The sequence below is a fragment of the Mytilus trossulus genome, chromosome 13, assembly GCF_036588685.1.
Source record: "Mytilus trossulus isolate FHL-02 chromosome 13, PNRI_Mtr1.1.1.hap1, whole genome shotgun sequence".
In the NCBI taxonomy this organism is placed as follows: Eukaryota; Metazoa; Mollusca; class Bivalvia; order Mytilida; family Mytilidae; genus Mytilus; species Mytilus trossulus.
This window is the reverse complement of record NC_086385.1, coordinates 5,834,608-5,844,826: the sequence shown is the minus strand read 5'-3', so window position 1 is coordinate 5,844,826 and position 10,219 is coordinate 5,834,608. Positions and strand designations below refer to the sequence as shown.

At 32.8% G+C, this 10,219-nt stretch overlaps 1 protein-coding gene across 1 annotated transcript; it reads right to left on the bottom strand.

The window, feature by feature from the left end:
* Window positions 1-401: 401 nt before the first annotated feature.
* Window positions 402-7,495, bottom strand: LOC134695355 (putative leucine-rich repeat-containing protein DDB_G0290503). Its single transcript, XM_063556582.1, has 3 exons — window positions 7,397-7,495; window positions 4,000-5,112; window positions 402-1,400 (listed from the first exon to the last, which is right to left on the bottom strand). The coding sequence occupies exons 1-3, from the start codon at window positions 7,493-7,495 to the stop codon at window positions 402-404; spliced, it is 2,211 nt and encodes a 736-aa protein (XP_063412652.1).
* Window positions 7,496-10,219: the final 2,724 nt, after the last annotated feature.

The following is a 10,219-nucleotide window of genomic DNA, read 5'->3' as shown; positions in this document are numbered from 1 at the left end:
CTTAACATTAACCAATGAACCCTAAAAATGAGGTCAAGGTCAAATAAACCATGCCAGACAGACATGTACATCTTATTCTGTGATTTTACTTTTTATTTGATATCTGTTCAAAGAAACAACGGCTATGTTTCATTTTTTTTTTAATTATTTGATAAACAGGGTATGTGTTATTTCGTTAAAGTTGGGTTTTATTCATTATCACTTAGAATCTTCCTCTTTTATATCAATAACAAACTAGTAGTATGAAACTAACCATAGCTGGTAGATTTTTTTGGTATTAAAGAAGAACTTCTTATCCCTAATGTTATTTTAGTCTAATTGTCAATTGTTTGAGAAAGATGATCACACCCGCAGATGAACTTCATTTATCAACAGTAAATCTCAAGGCAAATGATGAATTATCACATTTTACTAAATATGTCCTCCGAAAAAAAAGTGTTCCATAATATATTTGCAATAATTGATATTCCTGTTTTGATTAGCCATACAACATGTTCAATGTCTTTATCCTTTTGACGTGCTTCCAATTTATATATCCTATCATTTATGTAATCATTAACTCTATCAACCGTCTTAATTTCATCATTTATTATTCCAAAGGTATCTTTCAGAGGTTTCTTAGTTACTTCGTGTTCGCCTTTGACAACAATACGATTAGATTGAAGTCTGTTATACATCTCTTTCGATTCTCTCATATTTTCAGTTTTCATTTCTACAATTGTTCTTTCTCTTTGTAAGTTTTCTTTCTCTATTACCTTGATATCAACCTCAGTTGCTTCTACCTGTCTTTGTAAAGACAGCAATTCATTCCTTGAGAGCATTTTTGTTTGAATCAGTTGATCCTTAGTTTCGACGTGTGCGTATTTTACATTATTATGATCAGATTGAAGCCTTGAAATTGTCTTTTTCAAGTCTTCAGTTTGTACAAAATGTTTGGTTTTCAATTCAATAATAGATTTGTCTGTTTGTTGTGCGTTTCTTTGCATTGCCATACTAGTCACTTCGTATAAGTCTATTTTGTTTTGTAACATTATTGATTTGTTAAGTTGTGCCTTACTTTCTACATGTTCGTTTTTTACACCAATCAAATCGGAATGAAGCCTTGCAATTGTCTCATTCAGATCTTCAATTTGTTGTTTATGTTCGGTTTTCGTTATAATAATCGATTTTTCCATTTGCATTTCGTGTCTCCGCATTACCGTAATATATTCTACATTTGATTCTCCTATGTTTTGTAGAGACGACACTTTTTTTCGTAAGTCCACACAAGTTTCATCGATTGTTTTGATATTATGATGATTCGATAATATCTTATCTCGTGTTTTTAGATTATCATCTGTGATGGCAGAGACTTTGTTCCGGAGCTCGTCAAGCTTCAACTTCTGTTGTTCTGCTTCTTCCTGCAAAGTAAAGAATTTCCCGTTAACAATATACTGATCATCATCAAAAATCACTTTTAGATAGAGTTAAAGTTAAAATAAATTAGACAGATATATAACATAGATATTTGTGGACTATTGTGTGGCTATAACTGAACGTACTTATCGCTTCCTTATCACTTTTATATCTTGTTGTCAAACTCCAAGTCATCTGCATGAAAGCAACCCACGAGAAATGGTAGAAACAAAACTGCATTAGAGTTCATGCAACCAATTAATCATAAAGATATATGGCATCAATAGTTATTGACTATTTGTGGTTATAGCCATGTACGCTCTTTTCGTGTTCACTTCATGTCACTCTTTAACCCACTTTCATCTTTTAAAATTTTCCTCGATATTGTTATGCATGTATAATATTTTTTTACATTCTCGTCCTGTGGAAATATAAAGCGTGTTTCCATTATTCGTATTTTAAGACAGGTCAAATGTATAAAAAAATTTCCGTTCCGGATTCTAATCGATTTATATGTATCCTCAAATAAAACTTACTAGAACACACCCGCGAAATCGCTGGCATATACAGCTTATAAACTGTTGTAGGATGAACTTTTGTAAAAGATATTATGACTGGAGAATTTCATATAAGGTATCAAAAGCCCTTTCCTTTTTTTCCAAAGTCCGTTATGTGTTTCCTTTCTGTTAAATTCAATTATTTTTCGTGATTCTGGCCTTATACCACAATTATTCTTCCCCTTTGCTACAATGCATTTCTTGGTAAAAGTCAAATTGAATTTTCATATCCGTTATTAATAAAAAAATAATCCCGCATCCCGTAAAGATCAATCCCGAAATCCCGAGCTTAAAATCACCCGATCCCGACGACCGAATAAGTCCTGCCTCCCTCTAATCTCTACCTTACTTTCATTTTGGTCAAGTCACTACTTTCACTTTCAACAATATTTGTATGCCCCATTTATGGGAATTATGTTTTTTAGTTTGCTCGTCCGTTCGCTCGTTCGTCAGTCCGTCTGTACCGCTTCAGTTTAAAGTTTTGTCGAGGTAGTTTTTGATGAAGTTGAAATCCAACCAACTCGAAACTTAGTAAATATGTTCCCTATGATATGATCTTTCTAATTTTAATGCAAAATTAGATATTTAACTTTCATGGTCTACTAAACATAGTAAATGATAGTGTCGATGTGGCATCCGTATACTATGGACACATTCTTGTTTCCTCATGTTTTACTTATTTCAATATATATGCATGCAACTGGTATGACCCCTTAGATAGTAAATATATGTGAGGAAAAGAAATATGACGTCAGACACGCGAATCAATGAATGTGTATGTAGATAGAAGTTTTTGTGTTTTGTTAAATTGTTCCTTTGGAAATTGTTACACGATGATGACTGCTGTACCCATATTTTGACTATCTTATTTATTATGTCCGTTTGGTTCACGCATCATTGTAAACATATAAACAGAATTTGATGAGACTGTCATCAAAGTGAGAGGTTTAGCGCTATAAAACCAGGCTTAATCCACCATTTTCTACATTTGAAAAAGCCTGTACCAAGTCAGGAATATGAAAGTTCTTGTCCATTCGTTTTTGATGTGTTTTGTCATTTGATATTGCCATGTGAATATGGACTTTCCGATTAGATTTTCCTCTAAGTTCAGTATTATTGTGATTTTACTTTTTATTATACATTGGCTAGAGGTATAGGGAAGGGTTGAGGTTTTGGGCTTCTTTTAAACTGAGTTCTACTGTGCGTAATTGTGTGTGTTTTCTAATTCTACACTGTATAGGGGGAGGGTTTAGATCTCACAAAACATTTTTAATCATGCCGCATTTTGCGCCTGTCCCATGCAAGTCAGGAAGCCTTTGTTAACTCTGGATTTTTATTTTTTTTTTAGTTCACTTATATGTTTTGGAGTTTAGCGTGCCGTCAATTTTCACTGAATTAGTACCTATTTTTAATTAGGGACCAGCTGAGGACCACCTCCGGGTGCTGGATTTTCTCGCTGCGTTGAAAACGCATTATTGGCCTTCGGCTGTTGTCTTGTCTTTTGGTCGGGTTGTTGTCTCTTTGACATATTCCCAATTTCCATTCTCAATTTTATTGCATGATATGAGCAGCACCATAAGGTCACTCTGGGGGGGGGGGATAAATTATTTAGAGGAGACATGACTTAACCATTTGGTTTCTGTTGAGTTCTGATTGATCAATTTTTAGTTTTTTTCCGTGGAACGTTTTGTAAACTCTTGATTTTTTTCTTTGATTGTTTTCTGATGGACAGGATATGTGCTTTTTATTTCATCGACGTATGATATTTCGTCATTGCCGACATATTATAGTCTTTTCATAATCATATCATTGACAAACTCGTTGCATGGCACTGGCCATGTTTGGTAGATATTTTTTTATTTAATTCTAAATTATATAATAGTGCTGACTTGCTATGAGTAATTTTGATTATGTCGATTAAGATTTCTATTTTTCGTATACTAGAAGAACAACCACATAGGTGTTTCATTCACCAACAGTTAATCTAAATCTCTTACTCAATGTGTCCATCTATTCGTCCAAGAAAAAAGTTCGCTGCTATGTTTACAAGCGTTTTTATTCCTTCTTTGATAAGCCATACAATGCCGGTATCATGGGAACGATTTGCTTCCAATTTTTCTATTCGAGCATTAATACGATGGGTCACTGTATAAACATTAGTAACTTGCTCAATTATTTGTTTAAAGGTATCTTTAAGTTCTTTCGCCAGTTCTTTATATATATCATTCAAATCTCTCATAATTGTTCTTTCTCTTTGTAAATTGTCTTTCTCTATTGTCTTAATATTCACTTCTGTAAATTCTACCCTTTTTTGTAAAGACAACAACTCATTCCTTAAGAGAAGTTGTGTTTGAATCAGTTGTTTATTTGTTTCTACTTGTACGTCTTTAGCACCATTATGATCAGATTGAAGCCTTGCAAAAGTCTTTTTCACGTCTTCAAATTGTTCTTTAGTTTCGGTTTTCATTTCTAAAATTGTTCTTTTTCTTTGTAAATTGTCTTTCTCTATTGCCTTTATATTCACTTCGGTTGATTCTACCTTTTTTTGTAAAGACAACAATTCGTTTCTTAAGAGCATTTTTGTTTGAATCAGTTGTGTCTTAGTTTCTACTTGTACGTCTTTTACACCATTATGATCAGATTGAAGCCATGCAAAAGTCTTTTTCAAGTCCTCAATTTGTGCTTTATTTTCAGTTTTCATTTTGATAATAGATTCGTCCATTTGTAGTGCGTGTCTCTGTATTGCTGTAATAGTCATTCCGTATAAGTCTGCGTTCTTTTGTAAAAATGACACATTTTTTTTAAATACCATTATTGATTGGTTAATGTGTGCCTTAGTTTCTTCATGTGCTTCTCGTACACCTATTAGATCAGATTGAAGCCTTACAATTTGTTGTTTATTTTCAGTTTTCGTTCTAATAATAGATTTTTCCATTTGCATTTCGTGTCTCCGCATTACCGTAATATATTCTACATTTGACTCTACTAATTGTTTTTGAGACGACAAATTTCTTCTTAAGTCAACCAAAGTTCCATCGATTGTTTTGATATTATGATCATTCGATAACATCTTTTCTCGTAGTACTAGATTATCATCTGTGTTGATAGAGATTTTAGTCCTGAGCTCGTCAAGCTTGAGGTTTTGTTGTTCTGAATCTTTCTGGAAAGTAATTAATTTCCCGTTAAAACAAATAAACAATATACAGCTAATAATCAAATATCAAATTCATATTTTTATTGTCTTACAAGTCGATTTCATCTGCAGGAAAATAACCTACGAAAAATAGTGGAAACAAAAACATAACTTTAGAGTTCGGGCAACTGATGAATTATATAGATATATGACATCAATTTTTTTTTATATTTTTTTTAACCAATCACAATCAATGGGGTCGCTTTTGAAAATATAAACCAAAGAAACGTCGAATGCCATATTTAGCTAATCATTGTAACGAATTGTGAAAAAAGAGTGAATTGTTCGAAATTATTTCTATATGTAGCGTTCAAATTTTGTTTACACTACTTTGAAAATTCAAAAAAATAAAATACAAGCATCCGCTTTCCTGTGAAAATGTTGACATTTTAGCTGATGTGACGTAAAACAAACACCGTCCGACGTGATGATTCCGTCCAAAGAATGGGACACTGCCGCAAAAACAAAAACAATCACAACAAGAGGCTCTCAAGAGCCTGAATCGCTCACCTTAATTTTTTTGGTTAAATCTCTCATCAATGATTATTTTGGCCTTTCAATTTATTTAAATGTTCTTTGAATCATCCTTTTTTCTTAAAAAGCAAAAAAAAAAATCATTTTCTCCTATGTTCTATTTTAGCCATAGGAGCTATGTTTCTTGACATACAAGGAAATAAAATATAAATTTATACTAGATACTCTGAAACTCATTTAGCCTAAGTTTGGCTGAAATTGATACAGCAGTTTCAAAGGAGAAGATTTTTTAAAGTAAGTCAACATGATGAACAAATTGTAGATCTTACTTTGCTTAACATTTTTGCTATTAACAATTTATCTGTATCTATAATAATTTTCAAGATAATAACCAAAAACTGCAAAATTTCTTTAAAATCATCAATTCAGGGGCATTATACCTGAAAAACCAGTTACCCAATGCGGCTGGAAATTTCAGGACAGGTAGACCTTGACCTAATAAATACTATAACTTCTTGTCTTATTTGCTCTAAATGCTGGAGTTTTTTTAGATATAAGCCAAAAACTGCATTTTACCGTGTTCTATTTTCAGCCATGACGGCCATGTTTTTTGACGAAATAGAAAATAAAACACAAACTTTATTGTATACACCCTACTGATCATTCAGTTGAAGTTTGGTTAAATTTGGTTGAGTAGTTTTAGAGAAGAAGATTTTTTATAGTTAGCAAATATGATGAACAAATTGTGAAAAAATGTCATTAAAGGACAATAACCCCTTAAGGGGTCAATTGACAATTTTGGTCATATTAACTTATTTGTAGATCTTACTTTGCTGATATTTTTGCTGTTTACAGTTTATCTTCATCTATAATAATATTCAAGATAATGACCAAAAACTGCAAAATTTCCTTAAAATTACCAATTAAGTGGCAGCAACCCAACAATGGGTTGTTTGATTCATCTGAAAATTTCAGGGCTGATAGATCTTGACCTAATGAACATTTTCACTCGTGTCAGATTTACTCTAAATGCTTTCGTTTTTGAGATGTAAGCCAAAAACTGCATTTGACCCCTATGTTCTATTTTAAGTAACGGCGGCCATGTTTTTTGACGGATCAAAAATCGAAGCGCAAACTTTGTGCAGGATAATCTAAGGAACAATCATGCTAAGTTTCATTCAAATCCATTCAGTAGTTTTAGAGGAGAAGATGTTTGAAAAATTGTTATCTATAATCCTGGTACTTTTGATAACTATTAACGACGACAGACGACGACGACGACGGACGCCAAGTAATGAGAAAAGCTCACATGGCCTTTAAGGCCAGGTAAGCTAATAAAAAGTCGAAATAGGTGAATATGTCATCTACCGCATCTACCAAGCCCGCTAAAAGTATAAGGTAATCGGGAAGTTTTGAGTGATTAATCTGAAAACGCATCACACGGTAAAGCTTACTCATATAAACCCTGAAACCAAATTTCAGAAATCCTTGTAATAATGTAGTTACGGAGACCGATGCGAAGAAAAAAATATGGGACGGACAGACGGACGAACTGGCGGATTGACAGACAGAGGTAAAACAGTATACCCCAACTTTTATATATAATTACACAGATATATGAATATATATTAAAAAAAACAGACAGCATAATGAAATTGATAAGCTTTATCAAAACCAAATCCATGTTAAGCAGAACTTGTCTAGACTTCTAACAATTTACATTATACTTTGTGAAATTCTTAAATCAAACTGAAAGTAAAAGCATATGTTAACTTACAACTAATTCCTCCTGGGAGTGTTTCAGTGTATGAACTGTAGAACTCTTGTGCTTTAGTACTGTCACTTCATCAGTCAGAACTCCAATACAGTGATACATATAAGCAACTAGACAAAATAAACACACCAAATAACCGTCTCTTAAGTCCATTTTTCTTGCAAATAATTTATTGACGACTTATCGATAACTAGTATTCACTTGATACAATGTGTGAATCGGGAATAAACTATCAGTTTATTTCTTCAGTTAATTTCTGTGCGCTATTTTTATTAAAAAAACATTTTTCAATCAAATTTTTACCAATTGCGTCCTAGTTTCCAAAATCATCCCTGCAGTCCACTTCTTTGTATACTTACCTAAATAAAAATAAGATTTGGTATAGTTGCCAATGAGACAATTATCCACCAAAGATTAAATGATGTGGATGTAAGCAAGTATTGGTAACTGTATGGCCTTCAACAATGAGAATAAATTAACCGAGTTCCAATGTCCCTTGCGTTGCATATATTTTATAACTCTTAAAAAAGGCGACCGTCCACCATTATTGAACTTGTCCGAGAAATTGCTTATATTAACTTATATATAAATTATAAGTTTTATAAAAATCTGGCAAGAATAATATCCGTGAGAGCGCTAACAAGGTCTTTTTTTAATCAATTTAAAATTTACAAGGGGCATAACTCTTTAAAAAAATCGATCGGTCACCATTATAGAACTTATCAGTGATATCGCTGATATTAACCTATACATATTGTATAAGTTTTATAAGAATCTGGCAAGAATTGTACCTGTGAGAGTGCTAATGAGAACGAACGGACGCACGGACAGTGCTTTCTCGGAGAAAAGCGGATGCGAATTGCTAATATCCATATAGTTGAACCATACATCCTGTAAGCATGGGCGACCAATAACTCGTTCATAGGTTTTGATGTGTTTATCTATTATAACTTTAAAATCTTTCTTCTAGCTTATGAAGTAGGATAGGTATTACATAGATATACATGTAGGAAGATGTGGTATAAGTGCCAATGAGACAACTCCTCATCCAAATAACAATTTGTAAAAGTAAACCATTATAGGTCAAGGTACGGCCTTCAACAAGGAGCCTTGGCTCACACCGAACAACAAGCTACAAAGGGCCAAACGACCAGTGTAAAACCATTCAAACAGGAAAACCAACGGTCTAATCTATATAAAACAGAGACACTAGAAACACGTATGAACTACATAAACAGACGACAACTACTGTACATCAGATCCTACATTATATATATTAAATACGTTTTCCACTATAAAAGGATTAACACTTCTCTGTTTTTGGTATACCTATCTAATTAAATTTCACTTTTCCTCAAAATTGCAACCAATTCTATTTTACTTAACTCAAAAGGTTTTAATGGATTAAATCATTGAAATAAATAAATGGTTTAAACTCTGAGAAGTTCAGGGCATATACACGTTGAAAATATGCCGCACAGCCCTATATATTGACTTTTGAAAAATGTTGTGATGCATATGAACTTTAAATTCTAGGATAAGATAAAACTTTATAGTAAAAGTGGTACAGTTTAAGCCGTAAAAGGGAAATTGCATTGTCAATATTTACAGAAATGCAACCTAAACGGACCTGAGAGTAATAGGTATATCTATCTATTATTTTTTACATAAATAAGGCCGTTAGTTGTCGTTTGTTGATGTATTACATATTTTTTTTTCGTTAATTTTTTTATATAAATAAGGCCGTTAGTTTTCTCGTTTGAATTGTTTTACGTTGTAATTTCTAGGCCTTTTATAGCTGACTATGCAGTATATGCTTTGCTCATGATTGAAGGCCGTACGGTGACAAATAGTATTTAATTCATGTGTCAGTTTGGTCTCTTGTGAAGAGTTGTCTCATTGCCAATAATACCACATCTTCTTTTTTATATTTATATCTATCTTAGTTTCATTTTACTTCCGAGAGAGTTGGTGTCTTTTAATTTCTGACAAATTTCTACAGTTGACCTAAGCCAAATAAAAATAGCTACTCTTGTTATATGAGTCTTATGTAGTCGAAACGCGTGTCCGACGTACTAAATTACAATCCTGGTATCTTTGATAGCTATTCCTATCTTTGATGAGTTTATTTGCCATTGAACGTTCTGGACAGAGAACCGGCCATGAGTTATTGTCTTTGTACTGACATAACTTTTGACATACTTTTCTCAAATTATCTGTAGATATCTTAGAAGTTATTAAAAAAGGCATACTTGGCCTGAGGTTAATTGTTGTATTCTATGCATGTCCCTGCTGTTCATTTAGCTCTTCAGATGTTAAGATATTTATATATTCCTGGCTAAAATTTTACAATTTGAGCTCCTCATGGAGGTAAATCCAGAAAAGCCCTTCTCTCCCATAGATAATACAATCTGTTGATTCATTAAATTTTGACATCAAAAATCATCTCTTCGTTAGTTTTATGCACACCATCAGGAGTTGGTTGACCATTATGGAATATATGTTTCACAGATGAGAACAGATATGTTCTAAGTGTCGTAAATGCAATCCCGTCTTCTTTCCCGAATAAGTGCCGATCCAAGTTTTTTGTCGGGTTCTTGTGCTCAATTTCAAGTTTTCTATGTTGCATTTTTTGTACTTTTGTTTGTTTTTTTCTTTTCTATTCCAGATGTGGCGTTGTCAGTTTATTTACGACTTATGTCTCTTTCATAATAAAACTTTAATTCCTAAAAAATCGAAAAATCCTTTTCATACTTTCCAGGCCTATGGTCAGTACCAAGTCAACCCAATTATAAATCAGCATTGTAATTGTAAGTACATTGTAAA

What these genes read in the sequence shown, in the direction of transcription:
- LOC134695355 (XM_063556582.1), bottom strand. Translation starts at nt 7,495, where the DNA reads ATGTATCACTGTATTGGAGTTCTGACTGATGAAGTGACAGTACTAAAG. An exon ending in ACTCCCAGGAGGAATTAGTT is followed by an intron (nt 5,113 to 7,396) that starts GTAAGTTAACAT and finishes ATTACTTTCCAG; the next exon opens with AAAGATTCAGAACAACAAAA. An exon ending in AAGAAGGAATAAAAACGCTT is followed by an intron (nt 1,401 to 3,999) that starts GTAAACATAGCA and finishes TTTACTTTGCAG; the next exon opens with GAAGAAGCAGAACAACAGAA.